The 24,140-nt window shown below is 37.6% G+C and overlaps 1 protein-coding gene across 2 annotated transcripts in view; it reads left to right on the plus strand.

The window, feature by feature from the left end:
- The window catches only part of SPIRE1 (spire type actin nucleation factor 1), a 127,170-nt gene that overhangs the window by 2,640 nt on the left and 100,390 nt on the right, over positions 1-24,140 (plus strand). For both annotated transcript variants that reach the window (XM_041399251.1, XM_041399250.1), the window contains exon 2: positions 10,613-10,647. In XM_041399251.1, the coding sequence (XP_041255185.1) occupies positions 10,642-10,647 (6 nt within the window). In that variant the 5' untranslated portion in view covers positions 10,613-10,641. The remainder of the gene's footprint in view (positions 1-10,612; positions 10,648-24,140) is intronic.

Below are 24,140 nucleotides of genomic sequence, written 5' to 3' on the forward strand. Positions count from 1 at the left end.
AGTTTTGTGTTGCATGTCGTGTGCTGCTTTTGCTTACAGTCTTTTGAGATGACATCAAGACTTTTTCTTTTCCATTTCCTATTGCAAGAAATACATTAGTTTACTATGTATTTCTTTCTTTTGTAGCTTTTTTTCTTGCTATTGGTGGACTTATCCTATTTCCTCTTACACAATATCATTACTGGCTGTAGGAGGGTGTTGAATATACTTGGATATAAAGTTCAGGCCCCTCACTGATATCCAGCATGTTTATTTTACATGGAAGCTTTACTGTGAAAATGCTTTAGTCAACATGTGCTAACTTGTGTATGTTGATACAACATCTAAATTTTTGGATGGATGAGATTTTTAAAAAATATTCCAGCCCTATTTTTCTTTTTTTTTTAACCTTATTAGTCTATGTGTTATTTTGCATAACACCACACGTGTGTGCTTATATCTTGAGAATCTTAAGACCGTGTGTGCATGTACCTAAACAAAGATAACCACTCTGTGAAGACCTCCCAGGGAAGCAGGAGGCAGGAGCTATCCCAGGGAGAGTGTCCCCTCCAGTGCCTATAATAGCAAAAGGGGAGGCAGGGATTTTCCTGCCAGCTGTCCATTCCTAAAGCATCCTTGGTGAACTCGCTTTTCCATCAGCTGCAGGCTGGTAGGTGCCTGGATTTGAAAAGAAGGAGGTTTCCTCCTGGGGTCCTCTCCCTGCCCCTGGCCTTCCTCATCTACCTAACTTTGAACAGACTTTGGAAACAGAGGCCTCTCATCCTCCAAGCTTTCACAAGGGATTTTATGTGTTCTTTGATTTGTGAAACCTGGAGCAGGTTTTCACTGGAAATTGTTATATATGTGATACATCGAATGTTGGGAGTTCACTGTACTGAATATTGAGGAGCTGACAGAAGGCTTGCTTGTCATTGGTTTCTTTTGAACTGTTCCTATTCTTTTCCTTGTTGCTCACTGCATTCTCTTTGGATGATGATTAATGTGCTTCCTCAGCCAGTTACAGCTTGAGCCTCTGGAATAGGTATTTGTTTGTAGGCTCCTGTATTCTCTTTGCACCAGTGAAAGCTCAGGAAGAAGCAGTGCCCTGGCCCTGGCCTGGGGAGCAGTACAACGTAACAGGCCCTGAAGCTGTATGGTCACAGTAATTTAACTTTCAAGATACAAATTAAAGTTCTCTTAGAAAGAAGTACTGATTATGCAGAAACTGATGGTATTTTTCCAAAGCAGTTTCTTGTGAAACAGTTTACCAGTTCATGCTCAATAATTGAAATTCCAAGTAACAATACATAGAAATTAAAGAAAAATGTCCTTGAGATAGGAAAGAGATGAGTTTCGCTGATAGTGGGGCAGAAAAACGCCCTTGGAGTTGAATCCCATCCTTAAATAAAACCAGAGACTGATTTTCAGATCTTTCCAGTTTTATCTGTGTGATCTATTAATATTTCATTATCTTTAAAAAAAAAAATAAGGTTTTGGTTAAAAAGAAGTAAAAAGATGAAGGATGAAAATGCTGCCCAGTTGTTCATTTTCACGTCACCATTGATATCACCTGAATCCCTGACAAGAGGAGGATCAGGAAGGATTCCTGCCTTTGTATTTCAGACAATTTAGATTTAAATGCCTGTGTCAGGAGGTTTGTTAGAGCAATAGGGGTTCTGCGGGTTAATGCTCTGAGCTGTAAAGCTGTTTTGTTCTAGCAATACATAAAGAATGTATAGGTGTAGGCTGGTGCATAGGTTTGGATAATTCACAGGAACAAATATTGGCTGTTAGTTTCTATTTTAGTAAACAACAGAATCCTGTGTGGGCAAATAAAGGAATCCCTGAAGAATGGTGTCTTTGGGCAGTGAACATTCGGGCTTTGTCCAGGATTGTGGCGAACGATGTGATCAGTCACGCCTGTCAGTGGGGCTCGAGCAACGTCGGGAGCAAACGCAGTCATGTCACAGAGTTTGCTCTAGAGATGCACATGAAGCCATGTTTTTACAGAGCAATATGAACCCTCTTACTTTTCCAGAACCAAAGTAAGGAAGAAAGAAAGAAAGATTTTGCATGAATATGCAAAATAAACATAAAGCTCACTGTGGTTGTCTTAGTGACATGTAAATACCACAGAAGTGTGGGTTGCTTCGAAATACGCATTGTGGAGTTGGAGATACAGTGTAGAATTTATCTTGACTAATGGATGCTTTAGCAGTCTTCATAACTTGCAATTTGTATGAAAAGAGCTTATGGTGGCATCCAGTAAAGTGCCAGATGCAATAAAAAATAACTTCTGAATGAGCTAAAATGTTTGGGGTAAACATGTGGTTTGACTCCTCCAAGTTCTCTTCTTGCAGAACCACATTTACACATGTTTTTATAAACTTGAAACAATAATGAAATGATAGATAGAGGAGCAGAAAACCCACACAAGAGCTGGCAGTCTACATCATGCCCAGGATCTGGGGGCACCAGGATACTGTAGGGTGTGGAGCAGGCTGTTTCACTGGGGTTGTGTCATTGCTGGAAGCTGGATAAAGAGCTCTTTATCCAGCACAGAGGCTGTGCCACCTCCTTCCTGGAGGTGGGAAACAGAACAGTTTTGGGGGTGAGTAGGTTTGGTAAAATGATGGTTTTCCCTGCATGTTTTGTATGTGCCAGGTCCCTGGCTTAGCAAAGGTGGCCCCTGGCTTTGGGCATAGCACCGAGTTCCTGAAGAGGAACAGCCGTGAGGATCTCGGAAAGTGGCAAAGAAGGATACTTTGAACACAGAGTTGGGCTCACTTCCAGCTGTTGGCTGTTCAGGGCTGGCATGAATGTGGCTCTTCTTGGCCTTCCATCGCCCTCCTGAGACCCTGAACTGTGGGTAGTGTCAGTGACCCTTCTTTTGCCTCGTCCTCCAGCCCTAAGAGAGAAAGCACACAGGGAAATTACTGCTGGCCTTACCAGAAGTGAGTACTATGCAGATTTTTCTCTTGGAAATCTGCCAGGTGTTCAGCAGGAGGGCATAATGCATGGAGTATTCTGGCTTTGATGCAAAAAGATCACAGAAAAGTTGACTGCATGGTGGCTTTCATGGGACTTGGAGGGCTCAGGGTGAGACATGCTGGAGAAGAATAGTTTGTGTTGTCTTGGCAGTTTTAATGACTTCCATGTCCCTCTTACATCTTTGTGTGCCCAGATTTTGGAAAGCAAGAATGGAGAAACAGTATGAAAAAATGCAAATTCAACTTGTATGCATGAAGACGTTCTTATCTGTCAGTCCCCGGTGGGAGTAGCCTTTCTTGATGTTGAAGTTTTGAAAGAGGTGTTGCTATGAATAGTGCTAAAATACATAGTACCTTTAGGATGAAGATTTAATTATGCTCAGAATTCAAATCTAATTCAAGGGTATTCAGAAATATCTGCATTTAAGAATAGTAAGGCTTGATGTATTGAGCCTCACTTTCTTGTGCAAGAGTTTTAAGATAGATGTATATCTAAAATATATAGATATTTTAATATTGGGTGTCAAGTAGGATGAAAATACTACTAGACAGCAGAGAGGAGCCTCGGTGAGTTGATGCTTTTATCTCTTCTTGCTCTACTGATCTGTGGAAGAGAGAAAGCTTAGGCCTTATTTATGCCAGGCTTTCTGTCATCAGGGTGGTTCCCAGTACGTAAGCATGAACTGGAAGGCTTCCAGTCATGGCTTTTATGGATGCATCCCGTGCACTGGGGACTGCGTGGGCTCTCTGTGAATATCAGCAGATGCTGGGCATCCTATTGTAGGCAGTTCGGGTAGGGGAGGACAAAATAAGCAAAGAAAAGATCTCAGCATAACAAAATAATGTGTTTGGTTAAAAAGAAAAAAAGTGCATATTTCAAATGCCTACGCAAAAGAAATTGAAGGAAATTGCCAACAGGGATAAGTGGCCTTAGTTGCCTATATTTGTATGGAGAAATATTGAAGATGGTAAGTATGCAGTGAACAAATGAACTCTGATTTGGTGTTGTCTGAAAACTGCTTTATTCCTAAGGAAAACATTGAAATTTGAACTTAGAAAGGAGAACTTTGAGGAATTGTGGGTCCCTGGTATTAATAATGACTAAAAGTAAAAGATAAGACTTTAACAGAGATTTTCTTGTCTAATGCAGTAAAAATGTTGCTTTAGGAAGGAAAATGGAATTTTAGTTGTCATTGTTAACAACAGTTGAAGAGAAGAGTGAAAAATGAGACATCTGCCATGATGTTGCAGAGAGTTAATATCACGTCCCTATGGGACATTGCTGGGGAAAGAAAAAAGATGCTTTTTTGGGGGGGAGGGGGTGCAGAATAGGTAATGGATAATGGAGTCCAGCTTCAGGGCTGGCTGGAGGTGATAGTTTACCCCACAGTGCCCAGTGAGAGATGATGGGAGGGAATGGGGGAGCACAAGCAGAGCTTTGAAAAGGAAGGCAGTAGCAGTGTATGATGTGATAGAGGGGAAGAGAGAGAGAGAGAGAGCCTTGAACAGCATGATTCAGAGCAGGACAGGATCAGAGGTACAGGCAGTGCAAATGACAGCAGAGCATGGCAGCAGAGCTGTGGATAGATCTTACCCAAGCCTGAGTGTTTGCCAAGTGTGCAGTAGGAATGTTGCAGGTAACAAGAAGATTAAAGGTATGTAACATCCTGCATCCTTGTTGGCAATGAGCATATCTTCATGGAAGTGGAGAAACTTTTTCATAATATCTGTTAAAAGGAAACAGGAGTGTTTGCTCTTTGTTTCTGAATTAGTTTATCACATTACAGCATCAGATCCAATAAGGAGACAATATTGTTTTATTCCTGATAAAACCTTAAAACAGCTTGCATGACACATGCAACTATGATTGCATTACTGTATTTTATTACTGTGCAGTTTAAAAGGAACAAAAGGAGATGAGCTGTTTTCTATAGTGCAAAGACATAGCTGAGGTAGAGAAGAATTAAGAGAACTCCTTTTTCATTTATTTGAGAGAGTTTATTAACAGCTAGTGACAATTCTTAACAGATCCAGTAGTGCTGAGTTATCAGTTTAGAAAAGCTGTAACCTGCTTGAAGCTCTGGATCCATCAAAAATGATGGGAGAAACTGCTGATGACTTGAATGGAGTCACAGTTCTGCCAGGAGCACACCTATGTATTGAATGAGCAGGCAGTTGGGTAGCTCCAGGAAAAATTAGAATATGATCAGAGTAACAGAAATTTAAAAAAAGAAAAATCAAGGCTTGTGAACTCTGCCTGAAAAAATTCACACTTTTTTTGGGAAGAGTTAATACCTGTACAGGCTGGAGGAGGATGAGTGCAGTATCTGTATTTATTTAAGAATAGATTGGCAGCTATGAATGGAGTCCAGTAGCACTTGGATATTCAAAACTACCACAGTATTTATCTTAGAGCAACAAAAATTTATGTGATCCCAAGGAAAACTTAGAGGTTTGCTGAAGAGAGCAAGCAGTGGAACATAGAAAAAATCCTGTGTTGATCACAGCCTTGAGCAGAATAGAAATGAGACAAGACAATGACCATGTAATTATATCTTAGGAGCTAGCACTAAGGTAGCATGGATTTGTTAATTTGCAATTTAAAATGTTTTTATTACAAAATGTAGCAGGGTATTAATACAGAAGACGTCTTAGTCATTACCTTTACTTTGTGCAATAGACAAAAAGGGCTTATGACTGTTCAAAATTAGGAGTAACTTCCATGAAGTGTTGAATAGAGAAAATAGAAGGCATGAAAAAAGATTGGCACAGGGAAGGAAAGTCCCAATTGTCATTGGTCTAGAAACATATCTAAGAATTTTCCTTGTATTCTCTTAAAATTTTTACAGTTTTCTCTTTCCTAAGCAGAAAAGTGAGGCATATAATTATTAAGTCATCAGCTGTAGTCTGATACAGAAATCATGAGTCATAGCCAAAAAGCCACAAGCTCTAAAACATCATCCCATTTCTTGTTACCTTCTAATTACAGTTTAAAGGAAGGATTTGTTGATCCTCAAAGCTTAAGGATCTTTCTTAAGAACTTGGGTCTCTGCTTCCTGCTCAGAGAGGGTCTCTACCTCTCCTAATCCAGTCTGCTTCCTTCTACTTCCTCATGTTCTTGCTCTTTTCAACCTTCTTCCCTGCATCCTGGTGTGTCTTACTCCTAATATATCCTTTGCCTATATTTGTATTTATATTTTTCACTTTTTTTTCTGTTTCTTTTTATCTTACAAGTTTTCACTGTCTTTCCTCAGCTTGGCTCACTTCTCCTACATCAATATTTTCCTCTCCCTTCATTTAATTACAAATTCCATTCTTTGCATATTTATTTATTTTTCTTCTCTGGTATGATTGCCTTTGCTTTCTTCTTTCATTCCCTTTCCTTTTATTGGTGCTCATCTTGACTCTTGTATTGATGAACTTGTCATTTTTGGAAAGGAAACTGACCAGTTTCAGATTAGTTACCAAATCTCCCATTTTTGGTAATTCCAAAGTTACCAAAACTCCAATTTCTGGGTGTTTAAATGTGAGTCTGAACTTATTTTTATTTCTTTACTTGAGGAATCCTCATTCTCTTATGGGCAAAGAAAAGCTCACTACTGTAGCTACGATGTCTCTTGAAGATGTAAAAGCTAGAAAGCAAATACAAATTCAGTTTCTTGTTAATTTGGGGGTGTGACTAAAGACTGTACAGCTCAAGGAACTTGAGTTAGTGACTCTCATGTTCTTCCTTGCTCCCTTTCCCTAGGTTAGCCCTTATGTTCTTTTTTCCTTCTCTTCTTCCACTGTCCTCTAGTGCATACAGGCAGTGTCTGTCATACCTGAGAGCAACTTCAGTTCTGTTGTTGTAGCAACAGCAGCTTGATTTCACTCCAAACCTGCAGAAGTGAGCTGTGACATTTAATTATAGTATTAATCTTTAAACCCAAAATGAGTTTCAGGTTTGTTGCCAATATGTGCATCAGCCACAATATTGCCAGAAAAATCAGCGCTTATCATTTCAATTCTGAAAGAAGCTGTCTTGAAGAAACTGCCTTGGATGTGAGCAGAGGAGTCTGAGACACTGAGGAAGGCTAGGGAGATGCTCTGAGCTGCAGGGCTCTTAGATCTGCTGATTATAGCCTAAATGGTGGCTGTGTGATTGTGGTGTCACATCACTAAAGTTAACTCAGTAGCTTGGTTTTTCTTTGGATAGAGGAGTGCAGCTGGGTTGGCACGTCCCATATGCTGTCCTACAAATATCCTGGGTCAGTCCATTCTAACATACTGACTTATCTGTGTTGCTTTTAAAACAGTCTTAAATGTGTGCTTCTTACCATTGGTAGGAGTACAGGGAGCTCCTGCCTGAAGGGATGAGACCGTCTTCCCTGGTGCTTGAGGAAAGTTTGTAATGACTCCTCTTGCTCAGGGTTTGACAGAAGGACACTTTTCAAACAGAAATTCTCAAGAGCAAAAAACGAATGTGAAGGTTTGGGTTTTCTTTTTAATTTTCTTTTTTCTGTTGAATGTGTCTCTCTGAAGACTGTTTTTAGAAATACAGGAAACCTCCAATGTAAGTCACTTTCCTTCTTTCAAAAACTCTTCAGTTTTTGCATTTCAACAAACTGAGAGTGAAAATGATCTAATTTTCCAAACCATAGTTTGTTTATAAACTGCAGTTGACAGTCAAAGTTGTGCTGTTTACTAGTAATGAATGCATTAGCTTTTATTTGAAAACTCTAATAGAAAATTACTGTTGAATATTTTTTGGCAATAAGAGTGGTAAAAATGCTGCACAGATGTATAGCTAGTTGAATGGTTCTGAAGTCTGGAAAAGTCTTCATTTATGTTAAGAATCAGCAGCTGAAATGGTTTATTAAGGCTTCACCTGTTTACCAGAGAAGCACTTCATCCTGCTTGCAGAGAGAGACTGTTCTATGACTTCTGGGGAATTTTTTTTCTCCAGTGCTAATGAAGGGAGTGTGACCCTTAGGCTACATTTATGAGTTACTGCTTTTTCAGTCACGTCAGCTGAAGAGAGAAGAAATTTCTACTCCCAGCCACTACAGATAAAGCCAGTATAAATAAATTGGCTTGCAGGGGCCATATAAAAGCGAATTCATTTCAGTCTTGATAGATGCATGTGAGTGCATCAACAGTATTGTTAATGATCTCTTCAGAAATGGAGTAAATTCCCAATGGAGTGAGTCCACAAGTGACTGTGAACAGCTCTGGGAAATGTGCTAATTGTATAGCTGGTCTCAGGGTACAGAGGCACATGGAATGGTTAATAATTACAATAATGCATATTAAAATGTTGTAAGTCAGTCACTTGCACCAGCTAGGATACTGTCTGGGTGCATGAAAAACTTGTTATTCCCCCTTCCTGCCCCAGCACACACACTCATGACAATTCTGTTGAGGTTTAAAATACTGGTATAAATAGGAATAAATAGTTGAGTTTAATAATAAAAAAAGCACTCCAGAGTTTGTGTTTTTCCTTGAGGAACAGCTTTCATGGAAGTTTATCAAAGGAGCTGCAATATAAGATTCTTGCTGTTACTTTCAGAAATTCCAATTTTATCTTTCTTGTTTTGGTCCAGGCTGATTTATTTGTTTCTTGTGCTTCAGGACTTGTTTGGGACTTCTGCTAAATTGATGTTCATAGGATCTCAGCTCTGCTGTGAAGTGCAGCGATGAGTGCTTGGTGCTACTCAGAGGATCTAGTGGACAGCTTGGCTCCTGTTCCTTTAGACAGCAGGAGATGCAAGTCTGAATATTTTAAACTATCAGTGATTGCAAACATTGGTGGCCTGGTGTATGCACTGCATTGCTATTGGTTTAAAATTAGTACTTCTTAATGAAGTTGTATTTTTTTTAAAGTAATGTCTTTTAAACTTTGTGCTTTTTTTCTTCCCCTGTCTTGACTAAATGTCTCTGAATTAATCTTGTATCATCTTGTATCAAAAAGATACATTATTTTGGTCACCTGTCATTTGATTTCACAAAAGTAGCCCCTGATATTAATAAATCTGCTAATAATCCTAGCAGTTAAAAAACATTCTCAGCAAATTTCCCCTGTTTATAGTTTGTACAAATCACGTGAATGTTACCATTTTAAACACCGAAAAATTTATTACATGCATCTGAAAGTGAATGAACCAGAGGTACCAGTCCTTTAGAAAAGATGATATGCGATGCAAAAGCCTTTTAAAGTCTCTCTTTGCTCTTGGTTTTGAAGTCAGACACCAGTGCTAAGCATTAGCTTGCTTTGGCAACAGCTCAAAAGGAAAGTAAACAACTTTCACTCTGTTAGGTGGGTGTTCCCTACTAATTCAGGATGTGTTTAGCCTTTAGTTCCAAAGGGAAGGTGACCAGTTCAGTATGAAAAATTAGGTTTTTCTGTGCAGGTGACTCTTCCCAGAGCTGAGTGTATTGCATGCTGTTCACATTTGTCATATGAAGTCCGTGGGATCACTCCTCTGTGCAAGCATTGTGCCAGCCAGTTGGTTGAGCTTCCTTGGGCTTGTCAGCCAGTCTGATAAAATAGTCCTTCCAGTTATGGATACAAATCACAGGCTTTTCCAAGCTACTGCAGTAAATCCTTCCTAATCATCACCTGAACATGTGCTCTTCGAATACGCATGCACAGTCAAGCAAATGCATCCTGTTCTAGTTTTTGAGTACATGAGATGTCAGAATTCTGTCATGCATTTTGTAAGCTCTACTCTATTGGGTCCAAAGCTGCAAATTCTAAACCAGCAGAGTGAATGCAATGAAGCTGAAAAGCTAAGACAAAAAATGTAAAATTTTATATCCATGTATTTTGAAATTAAAATTTTGGGTAGATCCCCTTTCAAATGGATAGATTACTGTGAAGCAATTAAATTCCATGAATATTTTTTCCAGCAGGAAATCATCCTGTCAGGATTCCTTGACCCTACTTTGATAAGGATTATTAATACAAAACTATAAACTTGCTGCTTTTAATGACATGATGCTTTCCTAATGTGCTGTGAAATTTCAGTCTTCTTTTTGCTAAGCTGTCAAGCCACTTTGGTATAAAACTGTTTTGTGTTTCAGAAAACTGAGATTTCAATTTAATGAAACAGTTCAGAAACTTAATTTTTCTTTATTATGCAAATTCCTAAGTGATGTTTCTGAACTCAGAGGAAATGCAAAAATTGACAAGTGGGACTTACAAAAATAGTATAGTAATGTTTTAACTTTCATTTGCTTGAACTTCATATTTCTGTTGAACTCTTTGAAATCCCAGAAGTATCAGATGAAACTGTGGCTTTTCCCTAGTTTATGAATTAATGCTGCTTATTCTCTTGAAATAGCTATTTGCTACTGCTTAATTTAAGCCAACATGTTTTCATGTTCCCTCCATGGCTAAACATCAATCATATGATTTAAATAATGAAGCCAGGCATTAAAGACACATCTTTTTAAAAGACAGTATTGTAAAGGATCCAAATAAAAAGGGTAGGGCCTTCTTGTTCTTAATACCAGAATGCATATATAATAAAAACATTATTGAAATGTGTGATTCAGGTAAGACAAGGAATATTTGGCAATTACTCAAAAAAGAGCAGTGACTCAACTTTTTAGTTTTGTTCTTCCATTGTCTCTTTATCTGAAAACTTTTTTTTCTCTTACAGATAAATCAGGGCGTTTACACTGTACAGAAATGGAGGTAAGAGACGTATTTTGTGTTCTCTCTTAGTGGTGATTTAGCTCAGCTCTTTCTCATTAACTTACAGTGTAGATGTGGTATACTTACAGCGTGGTGTTATTATTGCAAAGTTGTAGTGTTTCTTGTATTTATGACTTTCACTGGCAGCTGATAAGTGTGTCATAACATGGGATATTTAATCTCATGTTCAAAAATACAGGAAAAAAAGGCTGTGTGGTTTTTCAAAACCAAGATTAAAGATTTGTGATGCCACCAGTATAATCTTATTTGGTATTAATCTCTTAAAAACATATGTGTATTTTAAAGAATATTTAATGTGGGTAATTTCTGTTGGATAAATTATTCTGTTATACTTACCTTAGAAAGGACTAATCGGTCATGGAATAAATACTTAGTATTTATGGAATGACTTGGTGATTTTTCACTACCTGAGAATTTGGGTGGAAGTAGGGAATACAAGTGATCTCAGGGTTGCTTGTTCATTTTAAAGCATCCTGATTTCAGATACTTTTGGTATGACCTTTGATTTATCACTCAGCAATGTTTTGGGGTCCAAGAAATATTGTTGTATGTATTGCTGGGGTAACAATAGAAACACAAATGCACTTAAATCTGCTTGGTTTATATCTTGACCGTTATTTAAATCTGTATATTTCTGTATATACTAAACTGTGGTTAGTGTTGTAATGGTTTTATATGTCAGATTCATAGATTTAATCCAGGACTTAATACAAAACTGAGTAGAACATCTAGTTGAACAAGACATGGACTCATAGTCTAATTTTTATTATCAGACAGAGTAAATAATACAGTCTACTGAAATAAACTTTTCCAGCAATAAATACAATTTCTGTGTCCTTTGCAGGGCAGCCTTTTCTCACTGCCTTTGAACTTTCTTTGAAATGTAAAACTGAGTTTTCACTGCAACTGTTCCATCCGTACCTCAGGCTGAGCCTGGAGATGGGACAAGAGGTGGAGCATCTTAATTGGCGGCTTGTCAGCTTTCTCATCAATAATGTATGTGAAGGTGACACAAAGTACTGTTACCAAGTGGTTTATTCATAGATAAACTCTGCATGATGATGGCTGGTTATAAAGACAAAATGAAAGGCCAGCTAATTCAACTACAGATGGTAAAATGCTAAGGCTATCCAGGTTTTTTCAAGTATTATTAATAATAATAATAATAAAACTAGAAATGTTCTTTCTGCAGGATACAGTGTAAGGGGTAATTCATAACAGAAGTACAGAAATTGGAAGTAGGCATGTTTTATTGCTTTGTGTGGTTTGGTTTAAACAAATACATCCTGCATTTGTTTCAGGATTTGCAAAATCTCAGTTCACAAATCTAGTGCCTTATTACAAATTATAATCTAGTGTGTCGTATGCTTTGCATAGTAAATATGTTTGCAGTTTTGCATTGTGTTTTTTAAAAGGAAGGTAATCAGAGGCCCTAACACTAAAAATACAGATAATATACCACTGTTAAAATGTTTTTAACAAAACATAAAGTACTTAATTTTGGGAAAGTAGAAGTGTTTTTGCTTCAAATGAAAATGTGTAGTAAGAGTCAGCTCAATATGCTGTATTTCATCTTCTATGGGAAAAGAGTTTTGTAATTTTGATCTTTTAAAAGTGTATTTGCTGATAGTTGAGAAGCAGACTGGAGCTTCCCATGAGACAGAGGCTTCCCTTTAGAATGTCTCCAACAAGCAGCACTGTGACCATTAGCATATTGACTCTTCTCTTTATCTTTGTCATTTTGAAGGAGGCTGTGAAGGAGTCAGTAACTTTTTTCTCCTCCAAAATTCCTTTGGGGTTGCAGTGTTAGACTTGAAGTTGATGATGTTTGTGTTTTTCAGAGCCAGGAATTCAGCAGAGACAGCTCATCTCATTTTTTTGGATTCCTGTGGAAAAGAGCGTAGCCTAAATGAGCATACTAGGATATGTGGGAAACTTCTTAAAATCTTAACGAATAACAATCATAACTTCTTCTTTACAAAACATGTAAAGATTCCAGAACGGGGACACCTTTTATTTCAAGCCAGCAATATGAGTGGTGTGTCAAGTTCAGAGTCCAGGTACCATAGCCATAATAGGAGGATGGGAGTAAGGAATAAGGTGACCTTGTTTAATCTGCACCTGCCTATAACTCTGCTATGTACATAATGATAGCGCTCCTTAGTCATCTCAGCCGAGGTGGTGAAATTATATAAAATATGCCAGCCTCATTTGTAAATATTTAGTGCTCACATAGAAAGTATTCTGTGAATGTGAAGTGATTCATATGTAGGAGGGTTTAATTGCCATCTATTTGAAAAGACCCACCTAAGTGAGCACAGGCCTGTTGTGTGTGATTAATGCAGTTAACCAGGACGTGCGCTAACACAGAGACACACGCAACCCTCACGTTGTTTAAGGGTCAGAAGGGAATTAAATAGCCTGTCCCAAACAATGGTGAATAAATTACTTGACACCATTCAGTCAAAGTCAAATCACAGAAGGAATCAATTGTAGAAGTGTTTTGGGGAGACTGTGCGCTGTCTATGCAAATTCTATTCATGAGCTCTTGGTATCACTATTAAAAATATTAACATACATTGAAAATCACAGTACTTGTCTATGGAGCCAATTGTTTTTGTCCTTTTCATTGGAAAATTGAAGCATTGACTGTATGTTAGATAATAATTCAGGGGAATGAATATACAGCTTATAAGAATACAGCGTTCACTGTCATACAAATGAGAATATACCTGTCAGTTCAGTGTATTGATGCAAATAAAATTAACCACCTCTCTCATGCAGATGAAAATGAAAACAGGTATTTAATAGCACAGAATGTTAGGATTTCAAAAGAGGTGTCATAATTTTGCATTAAAAGCCACGCCACACCTGTATTAAAGTGTGTTGCCTGCTCATAATTCAAGTAGTGTAAAATGTGTATTTAGCATATGGTAATATCTAGGGCTCGTATTTTTATCCTTGTTGAGTGTAAACAAAAGTAACATTCTGATTGAAGAGTAATTGCTGCAGCAAACAATCCTTGTCATGCACAGTAATAGTCACTTTGTTCTCCTTCCTGAGCATTAACCTTATGGTGACAAGGGAGAAGAAATGTCACTGCACAGAGGACAGGCAAAAATGTTTGAGAATAATTTCTTTTAGTAAAATATGAATGCATGTGACTTCCATCAAAATAAGTTTTCATTATGTACTGAAAAAATAAATTTCTCTGTGAATGCTTGGTTACAAATCTGGTAATTCTATGAAAGCTTTTGATTCCTTGTGCTTTTAAGAGGAAAATGAACAAGAGATCTGAATTGCCTTCTAGAAACCAAAGCAGAATCATGCATCTTTTCTTGCAAGCATTAATTTGTGCTTGAGCATTATGTGGCAGTTCTGATAAGTGAAGCACTCATCCCTTGCTGATGGAATTATCTCGCAGAGAAGCTGCACTCTAGCCTTTGAAGGACCTGTTATTTTAGATACCTGAAAGTCCATTATGCTTGTTCATTGATGTGGGGGTTCTCTGGCAGTCAGATCTCCAGATTTTCCTGAAATACTCCATAGTTGCAAAGAAGCAGCTTAGGAGACACTTAATTAAATAGCAAATGCACAGAAAAGTAGAGTTTAGGTTTTGACCTTTAGTGTTTTGTAATGAGCTGCTTTTTCAAGAGGAGCTTTGCCTTTTTGTAATTTGTATAAGTTTCTAGCACAGCAGGAGGAGATTGATCTTGGGGAAAAATGTTTTTCTGATGTTTGCTTGCTATAAGCTTGACACATTGCCTTTTTCATTCAGCAGTTTCATTGGGAATACACAGCAAATATTGGGTTGGAGAACTAATAATGTATTTGACTAAGCTGATTTAGTGATAGTCAAATCCTGCCATCTGTCCAGAGTTCTCAAAGAGAATTTGGCTGTTCCTTGTAAAGGCTTTGTAATTTTGCAGTATATGATGTGCCTGTATTAATCTACACACCCTGAAGTCACACAGGATTTATGATGAAATCTCCATGCCAGTGATACCACTGATAAACCTTTCAATCAACTGGGGAAGAGTCCAAAGGCAGTTTCAGCATTTTGTCTTCTGAAAATTTCAGATAATGGCTGGTGGAAAATTAGGTCTTACAGTAACTTGGGCCCTTCCAGGGAACATTTTGCCTGCAAAATAACACAAATAATAGAGCATAGAGCATGAAGTTAAGTGGTGTTGGTGTTTGTTTGATATTTTGGGGGTTTTCTTGGTTTTTTGTGGGTTTTTTTTGTGGTTTTTTTTTTTGTTTGTTTGGGTTTTTTTTTGTTTTTTTTTTTTTTTTTTGTTTTGTTTTGTTTTGTTTTTGGTAACTACAGAATTCCCTTTTTTTTGTGGGATGAGATAGAAAACTGCAACTATAGATTATATGAATCTGAAAGAGGGCTCAGAGTTTTGGAAGAGTAAGATAATTTTTACAGCTCTTTAGTTTTTGCAGAACCCTTTCTATATAAATTCTATTAAACTGTGCTTGAGAAGATACCCATCTAATCAGAAGCGTGCTAGCATACCTATGGCAGCAATCATATGTACTCATTGATAGCTATCATATCAATTAGCTCTATTGAGTGCTAATAGGTGCTAAAAGGTGCTATTTTTTGAGTAAACCAATGCAGGTGGACATGTTTGGCTGTCTGTTCAGACCAAGGGACTAATTTGATTGCTCATTTAAACTGGAAGAAAAAATTAAGCTTTAGATTTTTGCATACTGACAATTTAACAGCCCTTTGTGTTGTCCTTCTTTGTTGTTCTGTATAATAAAAGACAAGTTTAGAGTATCAGTATGAAATAGCAAAGCTGTCTCATACCTTTTTTTCTGCTAAAGCTCTTGAAGCCTTCTGAGATTATGCATCATTTTCCTATGAACTCTGCTACTTATGAATTTTCTGTTAGAGATGCAGTGTTTTCCTACCTCTTTGCTAATTTCCAAAAAGTTAATAGTCAAAGCACAATAACATAAAGAGCATTCTGTGGATGAATAAAAGAGGTTAATAGTGTGGTTGCTTGGTGGGAGTTCTGTGTTATTGCTTGAAGGACTTTGCCTAGGGCAGTGCTGAAACTGAGGTAAAATACACCCTGGAGTTCACTAAGTTCAGTTTCAGTGATAAGTTTGACTTGATAGCATTAGCTTTTGGATCTGTAGGGGACAAACTCCAACTCAACCCCTATTCCTGAATGTCTATATTCACTCAGAAGTTCAACATCCACAATATAAGAAGTGCAGGAGATACACAGGTGATGAGAATAAAATATATAAAATGTAGGTTAAATGACAGATGAAAAGCATATAAAGCAGTTCAGTCTCTGAAGATTTCCTGTTGTTTACAGTTCTTCTTTCCCTGCACCACTTCAGTCCACACAGTGCTTACTTGCAGTGATATATTTAGGAATACTGAATGGGTTCAGTTTGGTATTGGATTTTTGGAAAGCCAAGGAAAATGAGACTTTAGTGAATTTTCAGGTTTTTTTCCGATGAGCAAGGAGCACTTTAGTGGCTGGTTACATATATTAACATAATATTGCATTCATTTTGTGCTGCATTTTTTCTGCCATATTCTACTTTTGTTGTTGTAGGACATGAGTAACTTCCTTTGACTGAAGTAGGTATTCATGGTGTTTCATGAAGAACATTGGATTTTTTTGTTTTTTTTTTAAATGTTACAGTCTTAATCTTAAGAGAGAAAGTTGTTCAAACAGACCTTTTGTGTCTGTGTGTTTCTAACTGATGTCTAATTTTTTTACGTTTCTGTGTGACTGGGTTTAGAGGCTCTCTAACATAAAGTTCCTTGGAAATCTAAGCAGCATTATTTCAACAATAACATGCATTACTGGCCATGGCTAATTTTAACATAGCTAAGATAGCCTAATTGCTCGTTAATCAGTTTTGAATTTGGTCAGTGGTCAAAGAAGACAGGAGCTAAAAGGATCTAAACATGTTATTTCACTTCAGCAGTTCAGTTACCAGGCACCGGTTTCCCAATTTAAAAGCAAATGTTGTTTTAAATTTAGGCATTAAGAGCATGAGGTAAGGATTGAAAGACAGCTCTTTTCAAAACGTGAAGAGATTTAAAGTGAGAAAAATAGTTGTTTATGAATAAGGTGAATTCAGAGTGCTCCCAGCTGCTTTGTAAAATACACCTGTGCTCTTCTTTCAAGTGATAACTTACTACCATTGAGTCAGTCTAACACTCTTTCTTTGAATGCACTTAGAAATATTGATCTAGTTCATCTAAACAATTCTTGTATGAAGTAGATAATGTTTTAACATTTAAATTCTTGTTAGTCACTTTATACTTCACATGTGTCAGACCCTTAGCAATTTATACTTGGGAAAATAACAAATCCTTACGAAAGGCTTTTTTTTAAATGCAGCTTTAGCTGACCTAATGCAGAGGAACACATGGAATTTTTAATGAACAAATAGACAGTGCTGTTAATCTTTATTTGGTCTTCAGTCTCTCTTGCTGCCTTCTGTTGTTTTGTCTCTCTGCTGGAAGCAAGAACTACTGTCCTGTGCTTGTGAACATGAAGAAGCTTCATTTTTATTGTAAGAGAAGGGAAGAGAAATGTGGTGTCCCTCACAGGATTTCTAAAGGTTACTTAGGGAAAGTACTAAGAGTAAAGCTTAATTGGAATTTTAGTAAGATAAGCATTTTTAGTAGGTCAATAACAGGAGAGGCCGTGGTGGTTGCTTCAGAAATTCCCTGTAATACTGTCTTTGAGCATCCAAATACTATAAGGCTTATTCTTGCATGCAGTGAGATCAGCAGAAAACAATGTGTTGAAAGTAACATGGGTTTTTTTTTTATTAGTGTCTAGGTTTTAGTTAATAACTACATTTTTTTCTTTGCACTTCCATGACTAAATGTTTTTCTTCACATGAACATTTATCATGTAGCTTTTTATCAAAATCTCTTGACCTGAGAAGTTGAGGCATTGAACAAAGCAAGATTTGCAGTCAATCGTGAGAGTGTGCAGCACTGCATGCTTTCTTTTGCAGAGAGGATCCTGACTTGGTCTTGGGGCTCACTGAGGCAAAAGGGGGTTTTGTTAGTTTTGTGCTTTCTTTTGTTTGACTCGACACAGTGCAATTCATTTGAGCTTTTGTTCCAGAGTGAACTTTATAGCAACTGGTAAGTTTCTGTGCTCTCCATGACCTACCAGTGTGAACATTTTCATCTTAAGCTGTTTGATTTTGTCTGCCAGTTACATGTCTGCAATGTCAATCATGGGAAGACAAAGCAAGCTCCAAGATTTCTTCTTAATAGCATGAAGGAAAGAAAGATGTTCCATGCTGAACTGTTGGATTAGCCTTTTGTGTTGCTGTGAGCTGTAGCAGATGAAGCAAAATACTTTTATTTACCAAAAGAAAAAGCAGAGGGTAAATTAAACACACAGATAAAATTAGACTAAATTCTAAATGTGTATTTCATCATGTACCTTTCTTCTATTAACCAGTGACAATTATGAAGCACCTGTAATGCTTTTAGTATTTCACCCTCAGCAAGAAGGAAAGGTTAAATAATTAACTAGGACAAGGCAAGCTGTTCACACTTAGTAGATTTACTCCTGCTTCATTTAAGAAAGTAGAGGTACTCTGTTAAATTGACAAGTGTTTCTCTTCCACCTATTAGTCCCTAAGCCTGAAATATCCTTGTCCAAGTCTCCCATCACTGTTTCTCACCTGTATTGTACTTTACTTCCAAGTGTTCCTCTCCTGCTTTCTTCCAAAATCCTTTCTAGTTCATTCATTAACTTCCTTTTTCTGTTTCTCCTTAACCAAAAAGTTAATAATCTGCTTTTGCAGGTGTGTGTTACTGGCTCTGCACAATATTTGATGATTCTCAGTGTTGCTGAGATGACTCGCTGCTCCAAATGTGTGCTTTCACAGATCTCTGCTCTCCTGCTTGTTTCTTCTGTTGGTCCTAATGGATGATGTACTGCTATCTGAATTCATTATTTTTCTGCTGTGTATTTCTCATTGTGTCTTTATCTTCCTCTGTTATCTGGACCAATGTTACTGGCGTTATCTTCGACTTGCACCCTTTCCTTTCCTCCAGATGCTTGCCAAATCCTTAATTGCTGTCTGCTAAAAGCACCCCTCTCTTCTCTGTTGCCAAGATGGTAATTCAGGCTTTGTGTTTTTTGTATTGGGTTGTCTTGGCTAATGCAAACTGCCTGCCACCTACTCCTTTCTTAGCAATGATGGGAATTATTTCTTCAAAGTTTTTTGAAAGACTCTCCTCTGGCAGCGTTGTGGTTTTGGGATTGCCATATGTTGCTTTTTGCTTCACCTGTGACCTACACATTCAGGCTATCTTCTTTCTGCTGCTGCAGATCTGAAGCAAACACTCACTGCATAGTAAACAAGTTGCTCCATCTGGTCTGTTTGTTAGGAAGATGTGCCATGCATTGTTTGCTTCAGCTACATATTTAGAACTCCTTCACTATTTGGTGATTGTGAATCAACACTGTCTTTTGAATATACTTTGTAGCATCTCAAATTACCTTGTTTTTCTGAGCATGTTGCCTCTCCTTGAATATTTGAGTATTTCACATATATTCTCAGAGTGAAAGCTCCATGCAATTCCTAAGTCTTCCTGAAATGTTTCATGTCACTGGACATGGAGAAAATACTATTGAAACTGAATGAAAACAGTCAAGTAGTGGTGGTCTCTGGTCTTTGGCCACCTTTTTGCCTTGTAATTTTCCAAAGAGCTCTTCTTTATAATTGTGTATTGCTCAGTGTTGGAGTTAGTTTTAAATCTACAACTAGTAAGGCATGTAGAAAAATAGTTATTTTTCCTTTTCTTCTTTCTTTTTTTATCTGTTTGTACAATGACAGAAATAATGTCCTTATTGAACTTTGTTGGCCAGAATAATAACATCCAGCATTACTTCATCATGATAGTTTTAGCTTTCGTGGACCTGAATGTACTTAAGAACTTTTGATTTTATTTAATACACAATTTTTTTTGTTACAGTGAATTTTTCTTCAAAATTCTGCCAGTTTCAAAATTTTGTGAGCTGTCATTTTGATCTAATAGAGTGGGCTAGTGCTGAACCTGGACCTGACTTTCTTTATGCAGAGTCTGGTGCTTCCATTGCATGGCATAAAGGGCATAGGTACAGTAACACTGCGTGTTTACAGAAAGTCAGCTGCATAGTTATGCCTGTAACATTTAAACCATTGGCAGTGGGAACATGTGTTGGAATTCTGTTTGTTTTTCATGTTTTGGACTCATTGCTGGATGAGAAATAAAAAGTTAATCTGAAAAACATAGGTAGGGGTTGTTATATGAGACAAAGGAAGAAAAACATCCCATTGTTATGGGGAGAGTTTTGTCACTTATTTAGAGACATTATAGCAAAATTATTTTTCAATTTCAAGTACTTCATTCTCTTACAGAAGGAAAATGTTTGTTTAAAAGTTAAGATCTTGTATCCCTGGGCTCCTAGCTTTCTGGAGTGTTGCCTGCCTGCAGCTCTCAGATCCTTCAGATGATTTCTATGTCTTATTATGCTAGTTATATACGCAGATGTAGTAGGAGACTTCACAGTTTAAAATCAAGACCAGGAGTAAATGAGTGCATGATGAGCTTTTGGTTGTGTGAGTTGCTCCAGTAACTTAATTATATGGACACTAAAGCAGACTAGATGAATATTTTGGTGTGAGAAAATAAACATTCTCATTTTAGAGAAAGAAAATTGAAGTTTGAAGATATCAGGCAGATTGCCTGGTGTGATATTTGGACTACACGGTGGAGCCAGCATAGAAGCTAGATTTTTTAAGCCTTAATCACAAACTCCAAGATCTTTCTTCAAATTAAAAAAACTACCTAAAATAACAAGCTCATTACTTTACTGCCAAAAAATTACTAATTCCCTGCAGAGACATTTCATCAAGATAACTAGGAATTTACATTCAGGCTAGGCTATTCTTTATTTCTTGTGTCAACTTAAATACTTCAAAATTCATTGCAAGTAGTAGCCCATTCTCCTTAAAAATAAATTTATCTTTCAGGTTTATACATGTAGATGTTGCCATCCTAGCACGAAATCACTTTCTGTTGTTCCCTTTCTGGAAACAGATAAACTCAGATAAACTGAGCTTTGTTCCTACACAGAAGACAAGCTTACCTCTAAATTTCTTGTACACATTTCAGTCAGAAAAAGCATTTGAAAACAGATATAGAATGCTAGGAAAAGATAAAAATTAATAGTTTCATAGAAGGAAAAAAGCACATGTGGGGAATTTGATGTAGGAATCATATTTAAGTGTGAATAAAGGGAAATTATTCCAGTAATAAAGGATAGAAGCATCAAGAACTAATACAAAATAAGGAAACTTCTTTACTGCGGTGTTTGGAAAGGCAGTGAAACAAATTAGGCCTATTGTCATTGAAATGTGGATTAAATAATATTTAGCTTTGCTGTGTGGTATTAATATAATAGTAAGTAGTAGGACAAAGAACTTTAACAAAATATTGTGTTAGAAGTGAGCAAGTTTGGGGTCCTAAAAAGAGAATTTTATTATATAAAATCTGCTTGAGAGGACTGGTATAATTTTTTTCTTGCACTTGTATCATGAACAAAGATATAATCATTAAATCTAGCTTGAAGCTCACTGTACATTTATAGTTTAAAACAGCATTTTTGTGTTGTTCTAGCATTTGAAATGTCACATGGAAATGCAGAGTGTCATACTAATAGGATTCCATGCAGTGGCTGTCAGTGGCTTGTCGTTTTGTTTTTGGAAAAGATGGCTTGTATATGTATGGAGATCTTGTTTCTTCAGTCTTATGTCTGTGGGAAGTCTTATGTCTAGATAAATGGATTTTAGCAGACAGTGGGCACTGCAGCAGATACACATACAGAGTGCCTTGCATTTCCTGGCATGGAAACTTGAACATGGATAAACACACAATTGCATTTGTATTTTTGTTGTGTTGTTGTTTACCACTGATTGAATTTGTGACACTGGGGGTTTTTGTTTGACATGGCCTATTACAGGTTTTATAAAGTGACTGTGAAAGCAAGTTTTCAAACAACTTCCTTTCTGAATAGAAGATAGAAAAGTGTTGGTTGCTGTGCTTTTCCCCTGTTTAATGACTGCAGGAGCAAAGATCTAGTTAAGATCTAATGTTGTGTTAGGGGCATGCCTGTCCCTCTCAGTCATCCAGTACAACAGGAACTATATATTACTTTTTTATGATTCATTTGTTGAAATTATCTTGACTCACTTCTACTCTTTTACATCCCTTTCTCCCTTAAAATAATTATTTTCTAATTACTTTGCTTGTCACCTCTTAGTGCCAGATCTCTTTAACTCGTCCATGAATGAGGATCCCAGTCTGCCCCTTTTTGTTTTACTTTTTTAAAAATTTATTTTAAATTGCTGCAATCTGCCTCCAGAGACCAGACTCCTCAAAGCATTCTTCTTGTCATCCACCCACACATGGAGTATCTCTGCTGCTCCAGAGAGCTCCAGTAAGTAAGTGTAGAGCTGTCAGTGGATTCAAATCCCACAGAGGAAGCAAAGCCCACATCTGCAGAATCCTTCCTTGCAAAGGTGATGGGTGGCTATTTAAACCATGTTGGCCCTGTTTTTGTTCCAGCTAATTCCATTGTTGTGTCTGTCTTAACCCAGTTCTGTCATGGCCCCAGGGGCTGCAAATGGCAGGAGTGCTTAGCATCTTCGCGCAGGATTTCATCTGCAGATCCTATGAGGGTATCCTGAGCTAAAAAAACTCTCAGCAAAAGAATCAGATATGAATGGATACAGCAAACAGTTGTCCTCAGCCCAAATCCTGCTAAATTCTGGTTGCCCTAAGCCTCGCAGGTGCTGCCACTGCACCTTCTGACAACACCTACAGCTGCAGAGAGTCAGGATTCTGAATGTGCAGCTGACTCTTACAGGTGCTGTGTCTCCCTTACCACCTTGGGCCTGTCACTTGTTCTTGGCCTCTGACCTCCAGCACTCTTGTGTGCACTGTGTCCTCTTGACACTGAAGTGGAGGAATAACTCCTGCTGCCACAGTCCATTTTGGAGATGTAACCACTGCACAAAGTCTCTGATTTCCACAGCTTCTTCCATTACAGTGGCTGACTTGAGAATGTCTTGCAGAATTTCTAGAGTCAAGAAAAACAGGCATTGTCCTTTTCCAGCCTGCAGAGAATGCTCCCAGGTCATAAGATGCTAAACAATCTGATTATTGTATCATGAGACTGAACGATGCAACATTTTATTGAATTTGTACCTTTGGCAATATTCACTAGTGTTTCTTTCAGTGAGTTGGGTTTCCTGTTAATCACAATGTTACTTATGAGAAGACATTGAAGATCCTATGACAACTGTTTCTATACAAACAATTTGTGTTTTTCTTGTGGATACATAAAATTTATGAGCTTTAGAGCTTGCTCTGAATGTGAAAAATTGTCTTTTAACATTCATGGGTCTGAGCCCCTCATATTATCTCTCAGTCTCCACTGTGGAGTGAGTAACTGTGGGGTTGCCCATCCCTACTCAAATCCTTTTCACATGGCTAATGTGTTGTGCCAAGACACATTCTATTAGCTGTGGTCGTGTTGGCATTGCTAATTGCCATTTATTTCATGAGCCTTAGCTGCAGTAGAGTTGATGTTGGGAAGGTTTCCAGCACTGACTTCTTCAGCATGGGCACCAGGATCTCTGCAGTTTCATTAACTGTGGCATTGCTGATGACTCTGGCAGCAGTGGTGTTTGCCTGGGGCTGTGCAGGGCTAAGGCTCCTTGCATGCATGAAGGCCTCTGCATTTTAATGCCTGTGTATTGTTTGTGAGTCAGAGCTTGAAATCAGCCAAAGTCACAATGTTATGGAATCACAGAATAATATATTTAGAAGGGACGTTTGAAGAGACCTCTGGTCATCTGGGGTGGATGACCAACGTGCTGAAGACAATACCAGCTTCAAGTTAAATGTGGTTGATAAGGACCTTGCCTAGCTGCATCAAGAGCTGGACATCCCACAACCTCTTCAGGAAATCTTCTCCTATTTCACCACCCTCCTTGTGGAGAACACATATGCAGACATCCACCCACCCAAACACAGAAAAAGAACTTCTTAGTGGTAGCTGTAGTTACTTGAAAATGTAATTCATGGGTATGAGTACATTCTTTCTGTCTTGTCTTTAATCTACCACCACTTGTTTTGAATTGCAGGTTGAGAAATACTGAGGGCATGGAGGTTAGTGCTCAGAGCAGAGCATTAATGTGGCAGCACAACATGGGAGACAAAGGCATGAGCTCCATCTTGGAGTACTGTTGAAGCTAGAGACAATGCGTGATCTTATTTAAAGTATGCAACATTATTATTATTATTATTATTATTATTATTATTATTATTATTATTATTATTTTCTGGATACAGAGCTCTTATTTTATAATGCATAGCAAGCAAAACCACATAGGAGCTTTCGTAT

This window comes from Onychostruthus taczanowskii, unplaced genomic scaffold (assembly GCF_017590055.1).
Source record: "Onychostruthus taczanowskii isolate IOZ18803 unplaced genomic scaffold, ASM1759005v1 scaffold16, whole genome shotgun sequence".
Taxonomy (NCBI): Eukaryota; Metazoa; Chordata; class Aves; order Passeriformes; family Passeridae; genus Onychostruthus; species Onychostruthus taczanowskii.